The 27,646-nt window shown below is 43.3% G+C and overlaps 1 protein-coding gene across 6 annotated transcripts; it reads right to left on the bottom strand.

Annotated features, from left to right (window-relative positions):
- Nucleotides 1-555: 555 nt before the first annotated feature.
- LOC106606081 (tenascin-R) lies at nucleotides 556-27,646 on the bottom strand. Of its 6 annotated transcripts, none has more exons than XM_045697329.1 (18): nucleotides 27,386-27,645; nucleotides 27,185-27,246; nucleotides 25,255-25,348; nucleotides 23,808-23,919; nucleotides 17,768-19,132; nucleotides 17,421-17,558; nucleotides 15,850-17,196; nucleotides 15,019-15,141; nucleotides 13,036-13,212; nucleotides 12,665-12,784; nucleotides 10,613-10,768; nucleotides 10,271-10,383; nucleotides 9,626-9,758; nucleotides 9,151-9,302; nucleotides 8,821-8,917; nucleotides 7,977-8,138; nucleotides 7,250-7,413; nucleotides 556-1,119 (listed from the first exon to the last, which is right to left on the bottom strand). In XM_045697329.1, the coding sequence occupies exons 5-18, from the start codon at nucleotides 19,026-19,028 to the stop codon at nucleotides 1,021-1,023; spliced, it is 4,242 nt and encodes a 1,413-aa protein (XP_045553285.1). In that variant the 5' UTR covers nucleotides 19,029-19,132; nucleotides 23,808-23,919; nucleotides 25,255-25,348; nucleotides 27,185-27,246; nucleotides 27,386-27,645; the 3' UTR covers nucleotides 556-1,020. The 6 variants fall into 6 exon arrangements, with proteins under 6 accessions (XP_045553285.1, XP_045553293.1, XP_045553288.1 ...); XM_045697337.1 differs by having other exon boundaries at nucleotides 13,036-13,179; XM_045697332.1 differs by having other exon boundaries at nucleotides 25,255-25,325.

Raw genomic sequence — 27,646 nt, 5'->3', positions numbered from 1 at the left:
GATCAGGAACTAAATGCCTATTGGAGGAGGGAGAAGTGAATTAGATTGTGTTAGATTGTCACTGATTGAAAATGCTGATGGTGACAGAAACACACCAGGGATGTTTAGCCTCATTTTGTGTAGGTGGGTTTGAATCTGTGTCCCAAATGGCACCCTATTCCCTAAAGGCCCTGGTCAAAAGTAGTGGACTACATAGGGAATAGGGTGCCATTAGGGACGCAGCCCGGGTGTGGGTGTTATATTGCGTAACTGTCAACTGGAAATGTGTTTAGTAATGATGATTTCACATCTTATTACTGATTACTAACCTGTTCGAGGCCACCTCCTGCACTCTTCTCTCCTCTTGTCTAAATATTTCAAATCAGTTCACAAAATACTGTATCTGTGAACAGAACTGAAATATGTGAAATAAGCATGTATAGCACAGGTGAACTACACATGGTGATGAGTAACCTTGGCAACACCTGAAGAATCCTGTTAGCAGATTGACATCATTCCCATGATGTCAGTCACACACACACAACACCACTCACATAGTTGAGTACAAAAAACCCATCTCCATCCAGGCATTCATTTGCCTCATTTATTCCAATAGAGTGAGACAGTGCATATTTTATTACAGTAGTAGTGGGGTGGGTAACCTTTGTGATGTGCATCAGGTAGAGATGCTTTGGGGTCAGAACAGTAGAACAGTCATAGAGTTGGAGACGGTAAGAGTTTGGTCATAAAACAATACTATACAAAATGCTGCAATCAGAAATATTTCCTGTCTACAAATACAGCTGAGAGAGACAGCATGATAAAGGTACAGCTCAGGAGCCTGGTGCACTGCACTGTACAGTACAAGTACGGACTGATACGCTGTCTGTTGTGACGGCTGTTAAGACCACTGGACATGCAAGTTGAGGCGGAATTTGAGATGCAGGATGTGCGACATCCACACATTTATGGTCTCTTGGTGCTCCACTTTTCTGTTTCTCAAAGGAAGGGTTTTAGGGCTGGACGAGTCAGAGGACAGTCTTAGCCGTGGGTTGTGACGGAGATCCCGGCCGGTCGGAACTTCATCTCAGTAAAGGGAATGGACGAGTCTTTGCCCTTCCAGTCTATCCACACTACACCCTATAACACAGCACAAGCAGTTGAGTTACGTTCATTTAGTAGATTAAGTTGAGTTGACAAAACTTAAATTCAGTTACATTAGTTGATAAGAGTTGATAGCAGTTGACACAACTTCAAATAAGAAGTCTGTTCAAATCATAGAGATAGATAGAGGACTCTAGTGCCTAAAAGCCCGTTTTAGCATGGGCATCGTCATTGAGAAATGTCACCATTTTGAAGTAGTCAACTGGGTTGGACTTCCTATGGGTTAATGAAGGATCTCATAAATCCATCTGAGGGATCAGCCAATGAATTATACATGATGTTAAAGCTCCAGCTACATTGCCCCGTTTTGATCCACTCTCCCCACTGTCAACTGGTGATGCCAGAAGGGATGTCCGTTCTATACAGTTTCAACTGGAGGCAGAAGAGAGAGCCCAAATTAGGCGAGAAAATCTCCAGTTAGAAATGTGTAAACTTGAGGCAGAAAAAGAAAGAGAACAGCGGCAGTTGGAAATCTGTAAAATAGAGGCTGAAAAAGAAAGAGAACAGCGGCAGATGGATTTCAAAATGCGCCAAATGGAACTGGAAGCAGAGACAGCGAGGCTAGCCTTCGTTCCTACTGTGCCTGTTAGTGAGTCGTCCTCACCAGCTGTAGCTTCCAACACGTTTGACATTAGTAGGCAGATTGCCTTAGTACCTTTGTTTAGAGAGTCAGAGGTTGACTCCTATTTTTGTGTGTTTGAACGTATAGCTGTAGCCTTGAAATGGCCTGAAGAAGTATGGTGTTTATTGCTACAATGTAAATTAACTGGTAAAGCCCAAGAGGTTTTATCAGCGCTACCTCTGGAAGATAGTTTGAACTATGAAGTGGTCAAAGCTACCGTTCTTCGCGCTTATGAGCTTGTGCCTGAGGCATACCGACAGAGATTTAGGTCTCATAGAAAGTCTTCTAATAAGACTTATGTGGAGTTTGCTAGAGACAAGGGAAATCTGTTTGATAAATGGCATGCTGCTAGTAAGGTAACTGATTTCAACTCTCTCCGGGAGTTAATTTTGTTGGAAGAGTTTAAAAATTGTTTACCCGAACGCATTGTAGTATACCTAAATGAACAGAAAGTATCCTCCCCTGTCAGAAGCGTCTGTGTTGGCAGACGAGTTTGTGTTGACGCACAAGAGTGTGTTTTCGGCTCATACTGAGAGTAGAGCTACTGAGTTGCCTACTTTTAGTCCTGGTCGGCCCGCAGTATATCAAGCACGCCAGAAAAATGAGCGTCCCTGTTTCTATTGTCATAAAGTGGGACATATGATTAATGATTGCTTCCTACTAAAACGCAAACAAGGGATGCCTATTCGTGCAAAGCCGCCGACAGGTGTTGGGCTAATTCGTACTGTTGTGAGGTCTGAAACGAAACCAGTGCCTCAGGGTAAATGTAGTTTGAAAGTCTCAGTACCCGACCGCGATTCCGAACCGTTCATTTTCGAGGGGTTTGTGTCCATAGCGAATGACGAAGCATCTCAGCGTCCTGTTAAAATCCTTAGAGATACTGGTGCGGCACAGTCATTTATATTGTCTGATGTGTTGCCCTTATCCGACAATACATACTGTGGTTCCAGTGTGTTAGTTCAGGGTATTGAAATGGGTTTTGTCCCAGTGCCATTGCACTTTGTGAATGTACACTCTGAGTTGATCAGTGGAATATTCAGAGTGGGGGTACGTCCTATGTTGCCAGTAAAAGGTGTGACCTTTATAATGGGTAACGATATTGCTGGAGGAAAGGTAGTACCCGTATTGGAAGTGTTGGATAAAAGTGACCACTCTCTCTCCAATGAGTTGGCACAGAGTTATCCCCATGTGTTCCCCGCTTGTGCTGTCACTCGTGCTCAGGCAAGACAAGTGGGTGACGTGATAGATTTGTCGAACACTGTTCTGTTCAAAGAAGATGATCAAGAGGATGGGTTGTGTACTACCTCTGCGAAGCTGATCACCTCTGACAAACAGACAAGGGAAGAATCGAAGTATGTTGAACTTATTGCTGAGGCAATACAGTTACCAGTCACTCGTGAGCAGCTGATTGCTAACCAGAAGGTTGACAACAAGCTTGCTAAATGTTTTTCTAGTGTTGTCTCATTGGAAGAGGTAAAGAAGAAGAATGTGGCTTACTTTCTTGATGGTAATCTCCTCATGCGTAAATGGACATCCCATGGTGGCGCGGAGGGAGATTGGAATGCTGTTTACCAAATAGTGATTCCTACAGCCTTTCGACACAATGTGTTATCCCTTGCTCATGATCACCAGTGGTCTGGACACTTAGGGATCACGAAGACTTATGATCGGATCCTTCGACATTTCTTTTGGCCAGGTTTAAAACAAGATGTGGCTCAGTTCTGTCGGACATGTCACACATGTCAGGTTACAGGAAAACCAAATCAGGTTATTCCTCCTGCTCCTCTTTGTCCTATACCTGTCATAGGTGAACCATTTGAACATGTGGTGGTTGATTGTGTTGGACCGTTACCGAAGACAAAATCGGGTAACCAGTTTCTGTTAACGATAATGTGTATGGCAACAAGATACCCCGAAGCCATTCCTCTGAGAAGGATTACAGCTCCAGTGGTGAGTAAAGCCTTAATTAAGTTCTTCACGACATTCGGGTTACCTAAGGTGGTACAAACTGATCAAGGTACAAATTTCCTGTCAAAGCTCTTCAAGCAGGTGTTAAAATCCTTGTCAGTTGCGCAAGACCGTGTATCAAGCGCATATCACCCAGAGTCTCAGGGTGCGCTTGAACGATGGCATCAGACACTGAAGTCTATGCTACGTAAATATTGTTTGGAATCTGAGAAAGATTGGGATGAGGGAGTTCCTCTAGTTTTGTTTGCTGCTCGTGAAACTGTACAGGAGTCCCTAGGGTTCAGCCCAGCTGAACTAGTGTTTGGTCACACAGTGAGAGGACCAATGAAAGTCCTTAAAGAACAGTTTTTGTCCCAAGAGTTGTGTACGGAAGAAGAGAATGTGTTGGACTACGTTAGTCGCTTTCGTGAGCGCCTACACCAAGCCTGTGCTCTCGCTAAGGAAGCTCTGTCTTCCTCACAAACAAGTATGAAAAGACACTATGATAAACAGGCTGTTTCTCGTCCACTACAGCCAGGTGACCAAGTGCTGGTGTTATTGCCTGTTCCAGGATCTTCACTGTCAGCTCGTTTCTCTGGTCCTTATTTGATTGAAAAGAAGTTAAGTGAAACTGATTATGTGCTTCAAACTCCTGATAGAAAACGGCAATCTCGTGTGTGCCACATTAACATGTTGAAAGCATACCAAACCCGACCCATCACCCAGGTAGATGGTTCAACCACAGCGGAAGTTACTGCTATTTCTGCTGCTTCTACGGCTATGATAGTGGACTGTCATATTGATGATGTTGATGGAGATGGATTGGAGTTGCGCAATACTCAGCAGCAGTGTGTTAGATTGCCCAACTCAGAAATGCTGATGTCTCTCCAGTCAGGTCTGGTTCACTTAACGGAAGGACAGGCCGACGATATTGTGAGGCTACTCCACAGTTTTCCATGTCTCTTTAATGACGTTCCTACTCGCACAAATGTGTTGGAACATGACATTAATGTTGGAAATGCTGCCCCTATCAAGCAACACCCATATCGTGTCAATGCTTCTAAGAGGAAGATAATGAGGGATGAAGTGAAATATTTGTTGGAAAATGACCTGGCCACGCCAAGTTCAAGCCCTTGGAGTTCTCCTTGCATTCTGGTTCCTAAACCTGATGGTACGTCCAGGTTATGTACGGATTATCGAAAGGTAAATTCTGTCACATTGCCAGATTCTTTCCCGTTACCCAGACTGGACGACTGTATTGACACTGTTGGTGCTGCTACTTATGTAACTAAGTTGGACCTCTTAAAAGGTTACTGGCAGGTTCCGTTAACCTCACGTGCTTCTGAGATTTCTGCCTTTGTTACCCCAGACAACTTCCTACAATACTCTGTCATGGCTTTTGGGATGCGAAATGCACCAGCCACTTTTCAACGACTGGTTAACACCGTATTAGCTGGCGTTCCTAATTGTAGTGCATATCTAGATGATCTAGTGATTTATTCATCTGAGTGGACAGATCATGTTAACTCTCTAAGGGTAGTATGTGAACGTTTGGCCGCTGCTTCTTTAACCCTGAACTTGGCAAAGTGCGAGTTTGGGAAGGCCACTGTTACCTATCTCGGCAAAGAGGTAGGCCATGGACAGGTGCGCCCTGTTGATGCTAAGGTCTTGGCTATCACTGCATTCCCTGCGCCTACCACCAGACGAGAGCTACGCCGCTTTTTGGGGATGGTTGGCTACTACCGTAGCTTCTGTAAAAACTTCTCTGCGGTAGTTGCTCCATTGACCGATTTGCTCAGTCCGGCAAGATCGTTTGTGTGGTCCCCGGACTGTAAGGTAGCTTTTGAAACTGCTAAAGCACTATTATGTAATACCCCTGTACTTGCAGCTCCGTATTTTGAAAAACCATTTAAACTTGAGGTAGATGCTAGTGCCAGAGGTGCTGGTGCTGTTCTACTTCAGCAGGACAAGAGTGGACTGGATCATCCGGTGTGTTATTTCTCCAGAAAATTTAACAAATGTCAGACAAACTATGCCACCATCGAGCAAGAAGCTCTAGCGTTGTTGTTAGCTCTGCAATATTTTGAGGTGTACATAGGGTCTAGTGCCCTACCTGTGACTGTATATACGGACCATAACCCCTTAGTGTTTCTCCACCGTATGTACAACCAGAACCAGCGCCTTATGCGTTGGGCTCTTATTGTACAAAATTATAATTTGGAGATTTGCCACAAAAAGGGTTCTGAAAATATGTTAGCAGATGCTTTGTCTCGTGTGTAATAATTTTTGTATGTTTCGGAAGATTGACTTTGATTTTGTGAGTATTCATTGTAGATACTTTTGTATAAACTGTGTACATACTTTTAGTCGCAATCCCCCCTGGGGTTGCTCTTTTAAGGGTGGGAGTGTTACGGATACAAGTGTGTATCCTGTGTGTTTCTTTTCTCTCCTTCTCCCCATCACAGGTGACAATCATCAGTCCCCAATCAGAAGACACCTGTTCCTTCTCCCTCAACCAATCACAGTCCCTTTCCCTTGGTTTAAAAACCCAGTCAGTTGTTTTCTCCCAGAGCTCATTTTTATCTCGCGAGCTCATTCTCACTCTGTGATCAATCTTTGTGCTCATTCGCTCTTGTGTCCAATCTCTATCTCCCCGTGTCTCTCTCTCTCTGTATTGATCTCTTTTGTTTTTGCAAACTACATGTCACATTTGTCCGGTAATCCTGTGAGTATTGTTTTGTTATTTGACTGTTTGTTTGTTTGGTGGGAAAAGGGGGTACCAAGACAAGTCGCCCATGGGCATACATTACCCGTAGGAATACTGTGTCTAAGTACCCTAGTTAGAACTGGGCGGACCACCCACTGTATTTTTGGTTAGTTAGCTAGCTGTTGTTGAAATAGGCTAGTCTAGCTTAGGGGTGGTTTTGGATTATTGTTTCGTTGCTTGGGTCCAGCTCAGCCCCTTTTCCCACACCCCTTTACCGTGTGTTTAAAATAAACCTTTTGAGTTTGACGGTAGATTTCAGTTGTCTGTGGTTTTGGTTCTCACTGTTACATGTCACGATTATAATTTGCATGATTTATGTTACGGGTCTCGTATCCATCCCCCCTAGACCGCTGGGCCAAAGAGGTTCGTAACACATGAGCAAACATTCCATAACTGCAGGTGGCAGTAATTCACAAACCTTGGCTTTATACCTGATCAAATAACACACTCCATGTGGCACTATGCACCTTTTCAGTTTGTTTACCAACTCATAGAAGTCGTAGAATAAAAAATTAACTAATTCAAAATGAAGATGGCCTTAATGGTGCTGCCCGTGCGCTCACAGATGCCATAATTGGACACATATAAAGAAGAGTCCTCTATCATTCTCCATGGTTCAAATTGAAACACTCGAGATGTGGTGCAGTGTTTATAGCATATCAACATTGGGGTGCTGTCTTGCAATAGCAAAGACCAGGAAAGGCACTGTAATCAAAATGTCAAAGCAACGACAAAAGCACTTAGTGGGAGGATACTGATACTCGTCGTACCTGGTTGTTGCTGTTGGTGCCATAGAGGCCGTTGAGGTTGGTCTTGTAGCAGTTTTTGTACCACCAGCCGCCCATGTAGGCCCTGGCACAGTGGATGCCCAGGGGGTGGGGTTCCTTGTCTCTGGTGGAGAATGGGCGCCCGTTGTGGTACCTCATGGAGTCACCTTATAGACGTGATGGGGAAGAAAGAAAGAAGGACATTTCAGGATTTGTAGAGTGAGGGACCAATCCTACCACTCACTTCAGTAAAATGTTAACTTTAGTGAAATTATGTGAAAGGGATTGACCTCGTAATGAATATTTGTTTGTGAGCCTATTTGAGTTTTGGTTCCTCAACCTTAAGCACCTGCTCTGCTAGGCTCTGTCCTCACATTCTATCTTGGCTAGTGTACATTCTGCTCTGCTAGGCTCTGTCCTCACATTCTATCTTGGCTAGTGTACATTCTGCTCTGCTAGGCTCTGTCCTCACATTCTATCTTGGCTAGTGTACATTCTGCTCTGCTAGGCTCTGTCCTCACATTCTATCTTGGCTAGTGTACATTCTGCTCTGCTAGGCTCTGTCCTCACATTCTATCTTGGCTAGTGTACATTCTGCTCTGCTAGGCTCTGTCCTCACATTCTATCTTGGCTAGTGTACATTCTGCTCTGCTAGGCTCTGTCCTCACATTCTATATTTGCATTCCTTTCTCCTCTGTGTTCCGTTTCCCCTCCATCCCTCCCCTTTTACCTGCAGTGCCGGTGTATCCAGACACCTGGATGGCGTAGTGTTTGTCCTCTGAGTCGATGGTGAACCTGGAGTAATGGGCATAGGCCGTATCGTTGCCTGAACGCAGGTCCACTCTCAGGCTCACTGGGCCCATGCTGGTCAGGTTGTGAAGCAGCTCATTACCTGGATGGACGAGAGATAGAGAGAGAGAAGATTAGGACATCATTTAAAACATACTATGTACTATGTACTCTATGTTCAAGCTGTGAGCTATGTAGAGTACATACGGTAAGCTTTGGTAGTAGCCTCCCTTTTGATGCAGTTAGCATGGTTGGGGTCAATTCCATTTAAATGGTGAGGGTGCGTAAAGGAGGAATTCAGATATGCCGTCATTGTTTTAGCATGACACACAGAGGTTTTAAACTACGGAGCGTGACATGACTCAATGTGCCAGTAAATCAGCACAAACTACTTTTTCATTAATTTTTTTTTCAAATTGCCACCATCTTGGAGATTTACTGAAGCTATTGCAGATTCCAAACAAGAATAATGGAAACCACTGTATAATAGGACGAACTTAGCAAATGAGGTATTTGTGGTAAGTACATGGGGGCCGCCATCTTTATGCATGTCCTCTATTCAGTCAATTCAAGAAGTGGACTGAAATTCCTATTTAAAAATGTTCTCATAGAGAGGATTAAAGAAAATTGGAAAATGAATTTCTGTTTACTTCCTGAAATGTCTGTTTACTTCCTTCCAATTTACTGAAATGATAATAGAAATGACCCCATCCCTGAACTACAGTTTCCTGTTTGTCCTCTTCTGAGGACTTTGAGTGGATCAGCAGCATTGAGCCAAACCTTACCGAGCCAGAACTCCTCGCTGAGTTTTCCAAAGCCGTTAGTGTAGTCACTCCAGGTTCTGAAGAAATCTGTCTTCCCGTTCATTCTCCTCTGGAACACCTACAGTATGCAACACATTCACAAAGCTGATATTGGAAACAGACAGACTCACCATAGAAAATAAATATTCATAGATGTCCCACATTTATAGCCATTCTACCATTCCCCCACGTACTATGTCCAACAAAATTCAGCTATTCAAAAGGAAATGTGATTGTCAACCTTTGGAATCAGATGGCTGATGATTCAATCCCATTCAAAGCCATGAGAGAGAGAGAAGCCATGTATCTTACCGTCCAGCCGCCTCCCTCAGTCTCCATGTCACAGTAGACTCTGACTGCCTTTCCTTCCTTTCCCTCTGGATATAGATCCACCTCTCCTGACTGGAGCGCTCCGTTCAGCAGCTCCTGGGAACACTCCGTGGGGAACGGGAAGCGCAGTTTTCCTGAGCCGAGGGGATACAATTACTATACAATTACTATAAGATTACTATACAATTACTATATAATTACTTTAAGATTACTATACAATTACTATAAGATTACTATACAATTACTATGCAATTACTATACGATTACTATAACATTACTATACAATTACTATAAGATTACTATGCAATTACTATACTATACGATTACTATAACATTACTATACAATTACTATATTCTCTGTAAAAGATAAGTAACCCTGCTTCCTTGAGTTGATGAAATGGAGAGACTCATGTGCAAAGTACATTTTCAAAATTCACTGCTGGTCTGTAACACCTACCTGTGATAAACTCAGTGGTGACAATAGATGTGTACTGTCCCTCTCTCTCTCCCTGTACCAGCACCGTGTACTTAGACATAGAGAACAGTCCAGTCAGCTTGTACTCTGTCACCGTGGAGTCCAGAATCACCTCCTGGGGAGATAGAGGACCAGAGAAACAGATTTCTGAAACTGTTTTACCTCATGCACTGTTGTTTCACCTCATATAGTCCGTCCCAAATGGCACCCTATTTCCTATATAGTGCACCACTTTTGACTATGGGCCCTGGTTAAAAGTAGTACACTATAGGAATATGGTAATTTGGGACGCAACATTGTATACAGATGCAGGATCTTCATTTGATAGTATTTTTTTTTTTTTTGTTGGTATTTGAGGTTTAAAAAGTCTTCTGAAGCTTGTAATTTCCACTTTGAAATTTCAGACTTGATTTTCCCTTAAGAACATTTTTTTCAGCCCTTATAAAAATGTCCATTACTTATAATAAACATAATTCATAGTTTCTGTTGGGGACAGGATTCTTTTCCTGCTGTAGCAAACTGGCTCAAATGAAGATCCTACATCTGTAGCATTGGTATACAATATAGTAGCAATATAGTTGTGGTATTAAGTTCATAGGAATGTATCATGTGAGGAATAAAGCTCACCTTGGCCTCCTCTCCTGTCGTCTTATAGGTCACTTTGTATCTGCTGAACGCAACACTGGGGGATTTCCATGATACAACAGCAGAACGAGCGCCCACCTCACTGGCCTTTACAGCTGAAGGACAAACCATCACACATACAGGTACTTTCTGTCCTGGTTCTTTTCCCTATACAGTAGGACCTCAGAAATACCAACGTGTCGGGAATAGAGGTCGTTTGGAGCACTGAAATGTTTGTAACTTTGACCGGTCAGTCCGTAACTCTGAGCTTCTATCTTTGAGGTTCTACGCTGTAGTTACATGTGATGTGGTGCATGTCAGTGTGTTTCCACCCTGTGTACTCACCACTGGCAGTTGTAAAGGTGGTAGTGATGGCTGTGCTCTGCAGACTGTCTTTCTGGCTCAGGGCTTTGACTGTGTACAGGGTGGCTCTCTGCAGCCCTCTCAGCTGCTGGTCTACTGAGTTACCAGAGACCATCACTGTCACTGTTACATTAGGAGCTGTGGGAGAGACGAGGGAGGAGGGACAGGGAATGCAGCTTAGGCTGAATCACAGCTTGGAACGTGAGTAGAACAGTATACAATGTACAGGTGTAGTTATACTAGCTATGGTACATAGTATATACTACATGAGGTTGGTGGCACCTTAATTGGGGAGGACGGGCTCGTGGTAATGGCTGGAGCAGTTCCTATATGTTTGATGCCATTCCCTTTGCTCCATTCCAGCCACTATTAGGAGTCGTCCTCCCCTCTGCAGCCTCCACTGGTCTACTGTGCCTTCTGAAAGTATTCAGACCCCTTGACTTTTTCCACATATAGTTATGTTACAGCCTTATTATAAAATGGATTCAATAGTTTTTTTCCCTAATCAATCTACACACAATACCCCATAATTACAAAGCAAAAATATATATATATATATCTTTTTTTGCTCATTTATATATAAAAATATATATATGACATTTACATAAGTATTCAGACCCTTTACTCAGTACTTTGTTGAAGCAACTTTGGCAGCGATTACAGCATCGAGTCTTCTTGGGTATGATTCTACAGGCTTGGCACACCTGTATTTGGGGAGTTTCTCCCATTCTACTCTACAGATCCTCTCAAGCTCTGTCAGGTTTGATTGGGAGCGTTGCTGTACAGCTATTTTCAGGTCTCTCCAGAGATGTTCGATCGGGTTCAAGTCCAGGCTCTGGCTGGGCCACTCAAGGACATTCAGAGACTTGTCCTGAAGCCACTCCTGTGTTGTTTTGGCTGTATGCTTAGGGTTGTTGTCCTGTTGGAAGGTGAACCTTCTCCCCAGTCTGAGGTCCTGAGCACTCTGGGGCAGGTTTTCATCAAGGTTCTCTCTGTACTTTGCTCCGTTAATCTTTTCCTTGATCCTGACTAGTCTCCCAGTCCCTGCCGCTGAAAAACATCCCCCACAGCATGATGCTGCCACCTCCATGCTTCACCGTGGGGATGGTGCCAGGTTTCCTCCAGATGTGACACTTGGAATTCAGGCCAAAGAGTTAAATCTTGGTTTCATCAGACCAGAGAATCTTGTTTCTCATGGTCTGAGAGTCTTTAGGTGCCTTTTGGCAAACTCCAAGCGGGGTGTCATGTGCCTTTTACTGAGGAGTGGCTTCTGACTGGCCACTCTACCATAAAGGCCTGATTGGTGGAGTGCTGACCAAGGCTCTTTTCCCCCGATTGCTCAGTTTGGTTGGGCGGCCAGCTCTAGGAAGAGTCTTGGTGATTCCAAACTTCTTCATTTAAGAATGATGGAGGCCACTGTGTTCTTGGGGATCTTCAATGCTGCAGACAGTTTTTGGTACCCTTCCCCAGATCTGTGCCTCGACACAATACTGTCTCGGAGCTCTATGGACAATCCTTTGACCTCATGGCTTGGTTTTTGTTCTGACATGCATTTGTCAACTGTGGGACCTTAGACAGGTGTGTGCCTTTCCAAATCATGTCCAATCAATTGAATTTACCACAGGTGGACTCCAATCAAGTTGTTTTATTTTTTTATTTAACTAGGATGATCAATGGAAACAGGATCCACCTGAGCTCAATTTCCAGTCTCATAGCAAAAATGTCTTAAAACCTGTTTTCACTTAGTCATTATGGGGTATTGTGTGTAGATCGCTGAGGAGTTTTTTTATTTAATAAATTTTAGAATGAGGCTGTAAAGTAACAAAATGTGGAAAAAGTCAAGGGGTCTGAATACTTTCTGAAGGAACTGTATAACTATATGTATGTATGTATGTATGTATGTATGTATGTATGTATGTATGTATGTATGTATGTATGTATGTATGTATGTATGTATGTATGTATGTATGTATGTATGTATGTATGTATGTATGTTCACCGTATCGTTTCATCAGGAAATGATACCACACTCACTTTTTGCAGACTCATAACTGATGATGAAGCGGTCTACTTGGCCCATGGCGGGGGTCCATTGCAGCACTGCCTTGGTATCTGTTACGTTAACTGCTTGGAGAATAGTTGGAGGGGCAGGTACTGCAGTCCAAAGACAATGTGTTTTACATGGTGAATTTAGCTAAATAACAATTATTGTTATGCCTTTATGTCATGTTTTAAAACACTTAATTGTTGTCATATTGCAGAGCAAGAAACTGAAACCGTGGGTAAAAGTAAGGCAAATGCACTCTGGATCATTCTGCACTCCACATCCAAAGCAGAATGCATGATGATGTACTGTAATGGTGAGTTGCTACAGCACAATAGATCTAGGTAAGTGTGGTGATCACCTGTGGTCATGATGGCAATGAGGGGATCACTCTCTCTCTTCCCCATGGTGGACATCACACTGACTTCGTACGTGGCCCCTGAGGACAGCTTGGACAGAGACACCTGGGACTGCAGGGAATCCACAGACACAGAACCACTCTCTCCTGCCAGGATGACAGACACAGAACCACTCTCTCCTGTCAGGATGACAGACACAGAACCACTCTCTCCTGTCAGGATGACAGACACAGAACCACTCTCTCCTGTCAGGATGACAGACACAGAACCACTCTCTCCTGTCAGGATGACAGACAGACACAGAACCACTCTCTCCTGTCAGGATGACAGACAGACACAGAACCACTCTCTCCTGTCAGGATGACAGACATAGAACCACTCTCTCCTGTCAGGATGACAGACAGACACAGAACCCCTCTCTCCTGTCAGGATGACAGACAGACACAGAACCACTCTCTCCTGTCAGGATGACAGACAGACACAGAACCACTCTCTCCTGTCAGGATGACAGACAGACACAGAACCCCTCTCTCCTGTCAGGATGACAGACAGACACAGAACCACTCTCTCCTGTCAGGATGACAGACACAGAACCACTCTCTCCTGTCAGGATGACAGACAGACACAGAACCCCTCTCTCCTGTCAGGATGACAGACAGACACAGAACCCCTCTCTCCTGTCAGGATGACAGACAGACACAGAACCACTCTCTCCTGTCATGATGAAAGACACAGAACCCCTCTCTCCTGTCAGGATGACAGACACAGAACCACTCTCTCCTGTCATGATGACAGACACAGAACCACTCTCTCCTGTCAGGATGACAGACACAGAACCACTCTCTCCTGTCAGGATGACAGACACAGAACCACTCTCTCCTGTCAGGATGACAGACACAGAACCACTCTCTCCTGTCAGGATGACAGACAGACACAGAACCCCTCTCTCCTGTCAGGATGACAGACACAGAACCACTCTCTCCTGTCAGGATGACAGACACAGAACCACTCTCTCCTGTCAGGATGACAGACACAGAACCACTGTCTCCTGTCATGATGAAAGACACAGAACCACTGTCTCCTGTCAGGATGAAAGACACAGAACCACTTTCTCCTGTCATGATGAAAGACACAGAACCCCTCTCTCCTGTCATGATGAAAGACTTAACAACACACTGGTCCTCAGGAGAAAACATGCACTATGACTGCGTCCCAAATGGCACCCTTTACAGTATGATGCACTACATTTGACACATAGGGAATAGGGTGCCTTTATGATGCACTACATTTGACACATAGGGAATAGGGTGCCATTTGGGACACCGGCCATGATTGACACTTAAACAGTGTCAGTGTTTGGGGATGACAAAGGTATTTTGGCTGAACAGCTGATCTGTCTTTCATTAATGGAGCACACAAGAATGCTACAAAAGTTGTATCTTCCATTTGAATAATTCTGGTTAAGCCTCTGTGATGACAAAAGGAGTGAGAATAAACTCTTTTTAAAGTGTTCAAAGTTTCATCACCTTGTCACTTATAGTAGTGATGGGGTCAAATTGGGGTCATGATAGGGGAGCCATGCCTTAGCACTACACAACGGATTCAAATGTTGCCCTAGCACTACACAGCGGATTCAAATGTTGCCCTAGCACTACACAACGGATTCAAATGTTGCCCTAGCACTACACAACGGATTCAAATGTTGCCCTAGCACTACACAACGGATTCAAATGTTGCCCTAGCACTACACAACGGATTCAAATGTTGCCCTAGCACTACACAACGGATTCAAATGTTGCCCTAGCACTACACAACGGATTCAAATGTTGCCCTAGCACTACACAACGGATTCAAATTTTGCCCTAGCACTACACAACGGATTCAAATAATCAACTCATTATCAAGGAGGGCCCCCAGGACCGAGTTTGGGAAACCCTGACTTAGAGGTAGATAACATGATAAAAGTTAAGGGAACAGTAACTTACCCGTGACCGAGTGAGAGTATGTGATTTTGAAGCCAGAGATTTTGCTCTTTGGTTTGGACCAGGACACAGAAAGAGAGGCTTCTGTCACGTTACTAAACACCAGCTCGGTAGGTGGCTCAGGCCCTGCATGGGGAAGAAAATGAATAAGGAAGAGGAGAGGCCAGTAGAGGATCTTTACAGGAACCTCATATTCATTGTCTCCAGCACCACACCAATGTCAACATATGCGAAAACAGGGTGTTTCTATGTTCTGTGTGTTAAAAAGATGAGATGGAAGGTCCTAAAAACTGCTTCTCTGTGACATCACAAGGTTGGATTAAAAGTTTAAAAAAGGGTGATTTTCTAAAGGTGTTTCTAGCCAGAAGGAGGGTATATTCTTGCTCCCCAGGTCATGGTGAATGTCATGGTGTTTTAAAATGGCTACATTTTGATGATGACATCGGTACAAGTTTTTTACTTGATATTTTTTTATACAAAACGTGGAAATACACCGTTTTCACATATGTAGACACTGGTATTGTGCTGGAGATAATGAACATGAGGTTGAAAAGTGGTGGAATTGTCCTTTAAGTGTGAAGGAAAAGGTTAATAAGTCACTAAAGTCACAGTAAATTTGAAGTATAGAAAATATAGATACAATGGGATATTCTGTCTCGAGACAAGTGATGATTTAGTGCAGCCACAGTTTAAATGAAAGAGAGACATGCAGGCTATCCAATACATGAACAAGCACATTGAATGAAAAGATACATTACTATAGGAGTTATTCATAAAAAGTTATGGTCAGATGTTATGAATAAGTCTCTATGTGGGTTTGGTTCTCCTAATTACCTGTCATGGCGGTTACTCTGTGGATCTTGGAGCGGGATCCGGGAGTGGTGCCAAATATGTGCAGGGAGTATCGGGTCTGAGGTCGCAGGTTACTGAACTCCACAGAGCGAACGCTGCCGGGGAGAACAACGGACACCCTCTTTGTGTGAGCTTTACCTCTGGAGCTACCTGGAGCTTTAGTGGGGAAAGCCACAGTTCCATTAGGGCTCTGTTTTCGGATCTCAATGGTGGTGTTGGCGACTGCGGCTACTCTGTCCTCTTCCCCGAGAGCAGCTTCCTCCTCCGCCTCTTCCTCCTCATCTTCCTCGCCCTCTGCCCTGTGCTCTCTTCTGGACACAGTGAAGTTCTTAAACATGGCTGTCGGGGCCGACCATGTGAGGGTGAAGCCGTACGTGGTGATGTTCTGAACCTTCACAGAGCCAAGCCCGCTGCCCACTCCTGTTCCTTCTTTCTTTGTGGTGTTTCTGGAAGACTGGATAGTTGTTGTCCTGTTGCTGAGGACTTTGACTTCAGAGGTGGTCTCCACAGTGGTCATGTTCACAACATACTGACTCTTCCGTGTGACTGGCTTCCCTTTGCCTGACCCTGTCTTCACAGTAGTTTTAGATGTGCCTGAGGAGATGTCTGCCTCTGTCTTAATGTCCTTTGTAAGGGTGATCTTGCCCGTCCCAGCTTTAGTGCTATCAAAAGCCAATGACACCTTTGTAACGTTCATAGTCCCCTGAACTAATTTCACCTTTTTGACTGTTTTCTTTCCAGATGTTAGAGTCACATTCTTCTCAGCCAACGTCGACTGCTCCAGAGTCTCTTTTCCTGACCGGGTTTTGTTCACAAACGTCTTCACAGTGCTTTGGGTGACATTGGCTTGAGGCTGGTCTTGGAGGTTGCCAGCTTCAGCATTGGCTTTACCTGCAGATTCCTCCTTTACTGTTACTTTCAACTTCAGGTCTGGTTTAGACTGCTTCTTTATAACTGTCGTTTTGCCTTTGCTCTCTTGCTTTCTTCCTCCATGGTGTTTCAACAGAACCTGTCCGACGGTTGGTCGGCCCAGTCCAATCTTGGTAGCATTGGAATGGGTGGAGAGTTTATTTTTGGTTTTAGTGACAGTAACCCCTTGTTTGGCTTGTGTCTTGGTGAGGCCTGCTTTTACACTTGTGGTCACTTTTGTTTTGATGTCACCATCCTCTTTGGCGGCTGTAGGTGTCTTTTGCTCTGTTTTCTTCTGGAAGAGGATTTGGTCTGCCTTGGTGTTCTTCCCCTGCAGACTCTCCGTGATAGCATTGCTCTCAGGTGATACCTTCAACGCCACCGTCTCCACCGTTATCTGGATTTTGTCTTTGGTACCTTCTGGAGATGAGAGAAAAAATATGTGTTCCAATAACCACACTAGCATGCAACTTAGAATGAAGGAATGTATATTGGGCATGCGTTCTAAGTGGTGTGCTTGTGTGTGGCGACTGGAAGTTAACCTTATATTATGAGGTGCTAGTATGTCTCTAGCTGAATTGCAATAAAGAAAATCAGATCAAAGAAGACAAGTCAGATCAAATGAAGAAGGCACAGTAACTCACTTTTACTGCAGTCAGCTCCAGCTGTACATTTACTGCAGTCTAGACCAAGGAACCCTGGGAGGCAGACACACTTTCCCTTCTCACATTTCCCATTTGCACTGCAGCCATTGGGACATGGGCCTTTGGAGCAGGAAGCACCTGGTAGAAAGGGGAAGAGAGTAAACAGTATGAAACCAGACAGAGCAAACATCAAAAGATGAAATGTTAATGTTGGTTACCAGAAAGACTCTGGATTTAATTCAAACTAGCCTCATGGATAATCTCCATATCAGAATGAAGTTATTATATGAAAGAGGTTTCCGTCTAGAAGGTTACGGTTATGTGTAACTAAATAAGACCAGTCGTACATTTACTCTTCATGAGGGAGATCTCTTTCTCCAGCCTGCCAACGCGTCCTTTCAGTTTTGCCATCTCAGCCACACATCCCCCAGTGCAGGAGGTAGGAACCAGACTGATGCGGTGGGTCAGGGTTAGAGGAAAGCCAGGCTTCAGCTTCAGCTCATGGGTCTGGGTCTGCTCCTTGGTGCGGTTGCTAGTGTCGCTCTGGGTGTCCTTGCTGATGCAGCCAGAGTCAGAAGTGATGAGCACCTTGATGGGGATGGGATGCGGCGGTGTGGGGGAGGGTTTGTCTTTGGTGGTGGTCTTTGGACCACTGGCTGTGAGAGGTTTGAGGGGGGTTGAAGAGGCTGGAAGAATCTGATTGGCTTCAGTTGGGCTTAAGGCTTTTGGAGTGGGCTTAGGGGTCTCTTTGGTGAGTTTGATGAGCTTGGCTGTTGGAGGCTTGAGGGGTGTCGAGGGGGCTGGATGTGTCTGATTGGCTGCAGTTGGGCTTAGGGCTTTCGGAGTGGGCTTAGGGGTCTCTTTGGTGAGTTTGACGAACGTGGCTGTTGGAGCCTTGAAGGGGGTTGAGGGGGCTGGATGTGTCTGATTGGCTGCAGTTGGCCTTTGGGCTTTCGGAGTGGGCTTAGGGGTCTCTTTGGTGAGTTTGACGAGCATGGCTGTTGGAGCCTTGAGGGGGGTCGAGGGGGCAGGATGTGTCTGATTGGCTGCAGTTGGGCTTAGGGCTTTTGGAGTGGGCTTAGGGGTCTCTTTGGTGAGTTTGACGAGCGTGGCTATTGGAGCCTTGAGGGGGGTCGAGGGGGCTGGATGTGTCTGATTGGTTGCAGTTGGGCTTAGGGCTTTTGGAGTGGGCTTAGGGGTCTCTTTGGTGAGTTTGATGAACGTGGCTGTTGGAGGTTTGAGGGGGTTTGAGGGGGCTGGATGTGTCTGATTGGCTGCAGTTGGGCTTAGGGATTTTGGAGTGGGCTTAGGGGTCTCTTTGGTGAGTTTGATGAACGTGGCTGTTGGAGGTTTGAGGGGGTTTGAGGGGGCTGGATGTGTCTGATTGGCAGCAGTTGGGCTTAGGACTTTCGGAGTGGGCTTAGGGGTCTCTTTGGTGACTTTGACGAGCGTGGCTGCGGTTTTTGGTTTTGTGAGGGAGAGGGTGAGTAGGACGTAGGGTTTGGGTTCACTTCCTGTTCCTGTGGCATTTCTTTTCTCATAGGTTACTGGAGTTTGAAGGGAGGGTAACGGGGTTAGCAGGAAGAGGAGGGCTAGAGAAAACAACATTTTGAGACAGAATAATTTTTGGAGGGTCCGAATTCCAACAGTTCTATAAACTCCTTCCCCAATGTCTCAGTGGAGAGGAGGCTAGACAATCCACCAGGGTTATCCTACAAATGAAAAAGAAAAAACAAGTCAGCCAAGATGAGTATACTCAGATTACAGTTTATTAACATATGCAAAGCCATTCTGGAACCAAGTCATAAAGTTAGGTTTGTACGTGGCCATTGGCCGTAGAGGTATGTAGTGACTACGAGCCAGAGCCTCAGCGCACAACAGATAAGCACTGTGCTCACTACTAGTAGTATATTCTGAGGTGCTGCTGTACATTTTCACTGGACATTTCCGCTCTCCTTCTCCAACCACATATACTGAACCCTTTCCTCACTTTGCTCCTAAACTATTCGTTTTTTTGCTCACTCACCAGGTGAAGAAAGGGGCTATTATACCGTACAAACCCAACTACTTGTAGTAGCTCTCTCCAGAAGTCCTCCTTGAGGTCAAACCCCCACATCCAAACTGACAAAGATTATTTGGAATGCTTTCAATGAGAACATTATTCTTATCACAGGAGGTTGGTGGCACCTTAATTAGGGAGGACAGGCTGGTGGTAAAGGCTGGAGTGGAATCAGTGGCACATTTTTTTGTTGTTGGTATTAGCCCATTTTGAGGGAAAAAAAGTACCAAAAAAATTAAAAATATATTTTTTTTACAGCTTTTCTGTTACATATACATACATTTTACGTATACATTTTGCATACACATTTCGCATACACATTTTACATACATGGTACTTTTATATAAAGCAGTCACATAACAATTATACATTACCAAACATCAGCTCTTTAATCCCACCCCTCTGCCACTCTCAGCCCATCCCAGCTATCACCATAGTCCACCCTCGATTGGTTTCCATATGTTTTTCAATTGTTCTGTGATGTTTTACATCATTTTTAACTTTTCTAATTCTATAGTATCCACAGATTGTGAGCTAAAGATGAAAACCTTTCCTCCTAGGTCCTCACCCGACATCACCGGCAACAACGTCGCCTATGGGCACAAACCCACCGTCGCTGGACCAGACGGGACTGGAAAAAAGTGCTCTTCACTGATGAGTTACGGTGTTGTCTCACCACAGGTGATGGTAGGATTCACGTTTATCGTCGAAGGAATGAGCGTTACACTGAGGGCTGTACTCTGGAGTGGGTTCGATTTGGAGGTGGAGGGTCCGTCGTAGTCTGGGGCGGTGTGTCACAGCATCATTGGACTGAGCTTGTTGTCGTTGCAGGCAATCTCAACGCTGTGCATTACAGGGAAGACATCTTCCTCCCTCATGTGGTACCCTTCCTGAAAGCTCATCCTGACATGACCCTCCAGCATGACAATGCCACCAGCCATACTGCTCGTTCTGTGCGTGATTTCCTGCAAGACAGGAATGCCACTGTTCTGCCATGGCCAGCGAAGAGCCCGGATCTCAATCCCATTGAGCACGTCTGGGACCTGTTGGTTCGGAGGGTGAGGGCTAGGGCCATTCCCCCCCAGTAATATCCGGGAACTTGCAGGTGCCTTGGTGGAAGAGTGGGGTAACATCTCACAGCAAGAACTGGCAAATCTGGTGCAGTCCATGAGGAGGAGATGCACTGCAGTACTTAATGCAGCTGGTGGCCACACCAGATACTGACTGTTACTTTTGATTTTGACCCCCCTTTGTTCAGGGACACATTATTCCATTTGTGTTAGTCACATTTCTGTGGAACATGTTCACTTTATATTGTTCAGTTTATGTCTCAGTTGTTGAATCTTGTTATGTTCATTCAAATATTTACACATGTTAAGTTTGCTGAAAATAAATGCAGTTGACAGTGAGAGGACGTTTCTTTTTTGCTGAGTTTAGATATATATATATATATATATATATATATTGCATTCTGTTGGTGGCAATATATAATGACTTATATTGTTATATAATATAATTACATATATTGAATCAAGTGTTTTTTGTACCAGTTCATAAACCATGTGCCATGGAATTGGTACAAAGAAAATCTCTTCCCATTTATTTTGCAACCTGTATGACGCAGCTGTCAACATTTTTGTCCTCAAAAGAAACTGGTGTATTTGTCTATTTATGTCAATTCCTTTCATCCAATTTGTATATTTAATATATGGCAGGAAAACATGTTCCCTACCTTCTCCCTTTTCCACTTGCCTCCATTTTTGTGGTAGTGCTGCAATCAGTTGGTTGTAAGTTTGGATTGAGCAGATATTCCCATATATTTTCGACAGCTGCATGTGTGACATAACTCCTCCGTTTCTATTCATAATATCATTAATAAATATAATACAATTTTTAAACATTTTTTCCATAAAGAATGTTTTTTTATTAATCAGTATGTTTGAGTTTAACCATAACATTTGTTGTAATATTTGTTTTATCTTTTCTGGAGTTGGAAATGAGAAGTTGTAATTGGTATAAAGGCAAAAAGGCACATTTTTTAACAAAGGATGAGCCTTTCTTAATAATCTACAGGAGAACCATTTTGGGTTTAGTATAATTTATGTATGAGTGAAGCTTTTAGTGAGAGGTTTAAAGCTTTAATATTTAATACTTTTAGCCCCCCAAACTCATATTCATTATATAAATAGGCACATTTAATTTTGTCTGGCTTAGCATTCCAAATAAAATGAAATATTTTCTGCTCATATGATTTAAAAAACGAGTCATCTAGAGTAGGCAGTGCCATTAGTAAGTAAGTAAACTGTGATAATCAATGTGTTTTTCCATAAATAGACAAGTATTTACATGGTTGCAGAATTGTATCTATTTTTGCTAACTTTCTATTGAAATTGATTGTGGTAAGTAAAAAAAATAATAATTGAGATGTGAATACCAAGTATGTCTACTTCACCATCCACCCATTAAAGTGGTAAACTACAAGGTAGTGTAAACAATGTATTTTTTAACAATCCTATACGTAATATGGTACACTTGTCATAATTAGGTTTTAGTCCAGAGAGGCTAGAAAAGTGATCAAGATCTTCAATGAGACTGTGCAGGGATCCAGATTGTATACTTAAGAAAAAACTTGAGTCATCGGCATGCATTGACACTTTTGTTTTTATCCCCTGGATTTCTAACCCTTTGATGTTCTTGTTGGATCTAATTTTAGTAGCTAGCATTTCAATGGCCATAATAAATAGATATGGAGACAACAGACAGCCTTGTTTTACTCCTCTTAAAGCTGAATACTTTCTGAGAAGTAACCATTATTTACTATTTTACATCTGGGGTTGCTGTACATAACTTTAACTCATTGTATAAGAGATTTGCGGAAATTAAAGTAACCCAGGCATTTATTTATAAATTCTAGTCGTACTTTATCAAACGCCTTTTCAAAATCTGCTATGATGACCAGGTCTGGTATCATTGATGTTTCATAATGTTCAATTGCTTCAAGTAATTGACGTATATTATCTCCAATATATCGTCCATGTAAAAAACCTGTCTGCTCAGGATGAACAATATCTGGTAAAACCTTTTTTATTCTATGTGCTATGCATTTCGCCAGGATTTTCGATCACAACTTTGAAGTGTAAGAGGCCTCCAGTTTTTTAAATGGGTGGAATGTTATAATATACATCAAACTCATGATTTCAATTTTTTTTGTATGCCATTCCATTTACTCCGTTCCAGACATTATTGTGAGCCGTCCTCCCCTCAGCAGTCTCCACTGATGCTTAGTACAGTACAGTACAGTTAAAGAGCTTGGGCAAGCAAGGGAATATCTGGAAAGCATTTTACACATAGACATCGATACTCTGATGACAGAAATAACAAATATTTCTCTCACTGGATGGCTAACTCCAATGGCTGATTAAATGATAAGGCCAGGTCACTTCCTAGGCTAGCAAGTTACTTCATTTTGTAGTAGGAAAAAGTAGGAAAAAGGTGTCAGGACTGGGAACTGAGACCTAGAGGGTCCTGCTGCCCTGTCGGTGGTGAGTCTGTGCAGAGGTGGAACAGAGCCTTACTGTATGCTGCTCACTGTGCGTCTTTGACTAACGAATGTCTTACATCATCTGCACCCGTGCCTTATGAAAACCACCAGGAGAAATATGCTCAGATTAAATGTATTTCTTAAATCTCAGGGGAATGAAATGAATGAGGAAACACAGCTATACAGTAGCTAGTATATTAGGAGCATACAGAGCATCTGTAATATAATGACATTTATGAAGGGTGTGCACAACTACTGTGTTAAATAAATGATTTATTATTTCATAATAATTTATAGATTGTGAATAAAAAAAAATGGACAGTTTTATGGCTGCTGATAAAGCATTACTAAAACACTCAGACTACAACCATGCTTCTCACCACTATTCATGCATTGATGTTCCATTGTACTGTACCTCAACTAATTACATGTACAACTAAGTTCTGAAATTAGATTACAACTCATTAGTAAGTACATAAACTTTTTGTAATTGGAGAACAATACTAGTAAATTCATGACTATTAACATTAGTACTGACTTGGAATGAAGTAGATCATTGATCATTCAGCACCGGCCTCTCTTCTCACATACCCCACAGATTTAAGAACATAGACTGATGATGACCATATTTCATTGTATTTCATTGTATTTAAATGTAGTATTCCTATGACATTATTTAACTATAGATGCTTGACTCTATGGTATTTTAATTGTTCATTCATTAATAAAAAAACTTTGAATAACATGATCATCCATCCATAAGTTTGTAGGAAAAGGGGAAACTTACCAGGACAATAATTCCCTCCTGTGACTTAGTGTGTATCAGTCTTTTGCACCTCATATAGACTTCTGCCCAGGCATGAAGGAGGGAGGAGGAAAGAGGAGAGAGAGAGAGAGAGCTAGAGAGAGAGAGAGAAAGGACCACCACTAGAAAGAGGGTAAAGTCTGCTCCTACTTATAAACGCCCCACCCCCCCACCCCAGAATCCCCTCAACCCCCTCCACCTACCCCCCTCATTCAAACTCTTGCAACCTCCATGGAAAATATTTGATTAGGATATGTCAAAAACTGAAGTCATCTTTAGATTTAGTTTCAATGATTTAGATTTTTGGCCATACTGTGCATGCTACTCTACACTACACTTACATGTAAAATGTTGTTTTTCACCTTTATTTAACCAGGTAGGCAAGTTGAGAACAAGTTCTCATTTACAATTGCGACCTGGCCAAGATAAAGCAAAGCAGTTCGACACATACAACAACACAGAGTTACACATGGAGTAAAACAAACATACAGTCAATAATACAGTACAAAAATAAGTCTATATACAATGTGAGCAAATTAGGTGAAATAAGGGAGGTAAAGGCAAAAAAGGCCATGGTGGCAAAGTAAATACAATATAGCAAGTAAAACACTGGAATGGTAGATTTGCAGTGGAAGAAAGTGCAAAGTAGAAATAGAAATAATGGGGTGCATAGGAGCAAAATAAATAAATACAGTAGGGGAAGAGGTAGTTGTATGGGCTAAATTATAGATGAGCTATGTACAGGTGCAGTGATCTGTGAGCTGCTCTGACAGCTGGTGCTAGTGAGGGAGATAAGTGTTTCCAGTTTCAGAGATTTTTTACATGTACATAAACATATCACAGTCAACAGGTGTTGTTTTTTACTCAACGTCCTCAAACCTGATGTATTACAGACGTCAATAGAAGAAAGCCTGGTCCAGATACCATCCTCTAGTCTCTAAGACTAGGGCCTTGTTCAGTCAGAAAAATGTTTAGCTAGAGTGTGATACAACAACACTACTGCATATTTAGCACACACCCCCACCGCCCCCGCAAGGCGTGGGGGCCCACAACCCCTCTCCGCCCCCAAAATAATAATAGTCATGTTTTTCTTGGGGGGGGGGGGGGTGTTTGTGGTCCCCCCAGATAGCAAATGAACACGTCATAAGCAATGCAATGTTTTTTTGAATTACAGGAAATTTGCTTTAAAACTGCAAAATTTTCTCTGTGTTGAATAGCAGAAAATTTGCTCTAAAACACCAACATTTTCTCTCAGCCTCATGGCAAAATGTGTAGAATAGCATGAGATTAGCTATAAACCTGCACATTTCTCCCTGCCCCATTTTTAGTTCGAACCCTGCCTACAGTATTTGAGTTTCCCTCTGAAACGTTCATATCGGTTTTGATTGAATAGTGTTTCAGATTACCATGATTCAGATGGGATACATACCATGATGCCGCAGGTATTGGTTGGAGAGCTGGGGCCACAGACCTGCAGTACTGTCTGTATGAATGGCGTGTCTGTTGGAGGTAATAGGATAGAACTACAGGGGTGTTATGTAAGTGACTGAATAGCTAGCAGATCTAACGGATGCTGTATGAAAGAAGCATTGCGTCTTTTACCCACATTACCACCCACCAGCCCATCTTTTGTAAACCACATACACACACTTCACGTGCGCATGCCTGCACGCACACATATTTGCACAATCAAACACATTTGCGTACGCAGACACACATAAACACACACAGACACAGCACAAAATGTGCACAAACAAACACAAATACCCCCCACACACCAACACCTGCAAAAACCTGAGTGGTTATCGTACAGTACAATGGATCTCTTTACACCTCCCTGCCTCTTGAAAACACTACCCGACACCAGAATGTCCCCTGGACCCTTTTCAATGCCTTTATCTCAATGACCTGTGCTGAAAACACACTGGAATCCCCCTGAAAACACACTGGAAACACACTGAAAACACACTGGAAACATACTGAAAACACACTGGAAACACACTGAAAACACACTGAAAACACACTGGAATCACACTGGAAACACACTGGAAACACACTGAAAACACACTGGAAACACACTGAAAACACACCGGAAACACACTGAAAACACACCGGAAACACCCTGAAAACACACTGGAAACACACTGAAAACACACTGGAAACACACTGAAAACACACTGGAATCCCCTGAAAACACACTGGAAACACACTGAAAACACACTGGAAACACACTGGAAACACACTGAAAACACACTGGAAACACACTGGAAACACACTGGAAACACACTGAAAACACACTGGAAACACACTGAAAACACACTGGAAACACACTGAAAACACACTGGAAACACACTGAAAACACACTGGAAACACACTGGAAACATACTGAAAACACACTGGAAACACACTGAAAACACACTGAAAAGACACTGAAAACACACTGGAAACACACTGAAAACACACTGGAAACATACTGGAAACATACTGAAAACACACTGAAAACACACTGAAAACACACTGGAAACACACTGGAAACACACTGAAAACACACTGGAAACATACTGGAAAACTACAGCCTCAATACAATATCCCCCTTTTCTGTCATGTCCCCTATGGGTGAGACATTGCTACGTCCCTAATGGCACCCTAGTCCCTATGGGATGCAGCCAATGACTCCAGTGATAAAATTAACTGGGTCAACCTCACACACGCTCCACTTGGGTGGTCTGTTCTCAGCAGCACCTCCATCTGGTGGCAACTTCCAACAGCGACTCTGCCCTCTCTCCCCATCTCTCTCTCTTTCTCTCGCTCTCTCCATCCTCTCTCTACACCTCCCCATCTCTCTCTCTCCAAATCTGTCTCTCCTCTCTCTCTAACTCACCATGGACCACCCACCAACTGCTGACCTTGCCTTGGCCTTTGGAGAATGGGTGAAACCAGACAGGCATGGCTGAATGCACTATAGACTACATCACAAGCATGTCCTGGTTCAGCAGTCGACTGCTGCGTCAGCACTTTGGGAATCGTTGATTAGAGATCTTGTGGTGAAGGAAGATGTCAGTCGTTTTATCTGTACTGACGTCGTTGTTATTATCGAGGCCTACTGAATGGGACCAATGACTACTCTTAATTGTGAATATGCCGACTACTTTGTTCTTGGCCTAGTTATTGGGAATCCATTTTTGTGTGGAATGTTTATACAACTAATGTGAATACAGCATCATCCAACTTCTGACACTCACCAAACAGTCTGGCATTGTTTAACATGTGAAGAACCACAGAGGTTTGATCAAGGTCATAAGGATAATTGACAGGTAATGACATTCTATGTAGATTATATTGTATATAGAGAAACATACCTTAGCGTTTACTGTACAGTAGCATAAACACAGACAGCCTGGGGGATGCCAGGATGCAAATTCTAGATTCAAACCATTTAGGAGAAAAAAATAAACATGTATGAATTTGAGATGTGCTGAAGGTGTTAGTCAAGAAACAGTCAAATAAGGTATGTCTGAAGTGAAAATGTGTGATGTTGAGGTATGTGTGCATTTGCTTACCCTTTATTGATTCACGTTTAATGAGAAGTCTAACGGCAATGGCAAAAACAGTACGGCCATTGACCTGGATATGATTGAAGTGATGGCCAGTACTCCCATGCTGCTTACATTGGAACAGGGTTCTGACATTAAAATAATATCAGCAAACAAACCCTGGACTGTTCCTCTGCAGCTCCACCCATAGCCCTCCTCCCTCCCTCTTTTCTCTCTTTTCTCTTCTCTTTCACTCTCCCTCTCTCTCCCTATCTCTCCCTCTCTCCC

This window comes from Salmo salar, chromosome ssa02 (genome assembly GCF_905237065.1).
Source record: "Salmo salar chromosome ssa02, Ssal_v3.1, whole genome shotgun sequence".
NCBI lineage: Eukaryota > Metazoa > Chordata > Actinopteri > Salmoniformes > Salmonidae > Salmo > Salmo salar.
This window is presented reverse-complemented; position numbering and strand designations above follow the sequence as displayed.

What these genes read in the sequence shown, in the direction of transcription:
- LOC106606081 (XM_045697334.1), bottom strand. Translation starts at nt 19,028, where the DNA reads ATGTTGTTTTCTCTAGCCCTCCTCTTCCTGCTAACCCCGTTACCCTCC. An exon ending in CACCACTGAGTTTATCACAG is followed by an intron (nt 9,303 to 9,625) that starts GTAGGTGTTACA and finishes CCCTCGGCTCAG; the next exon opens with GAAAACTGCGCTTCCCGTTC. An exon ending in CAGCGAGGAGTTCTGGCTCG is followed by an intron (nt 8,139 to 8,820) that starts GTAAGGTTTGGC and finishes TCGTCCATCCAG; the next exon opens with GTAATGAGCTGCTTCACAAC.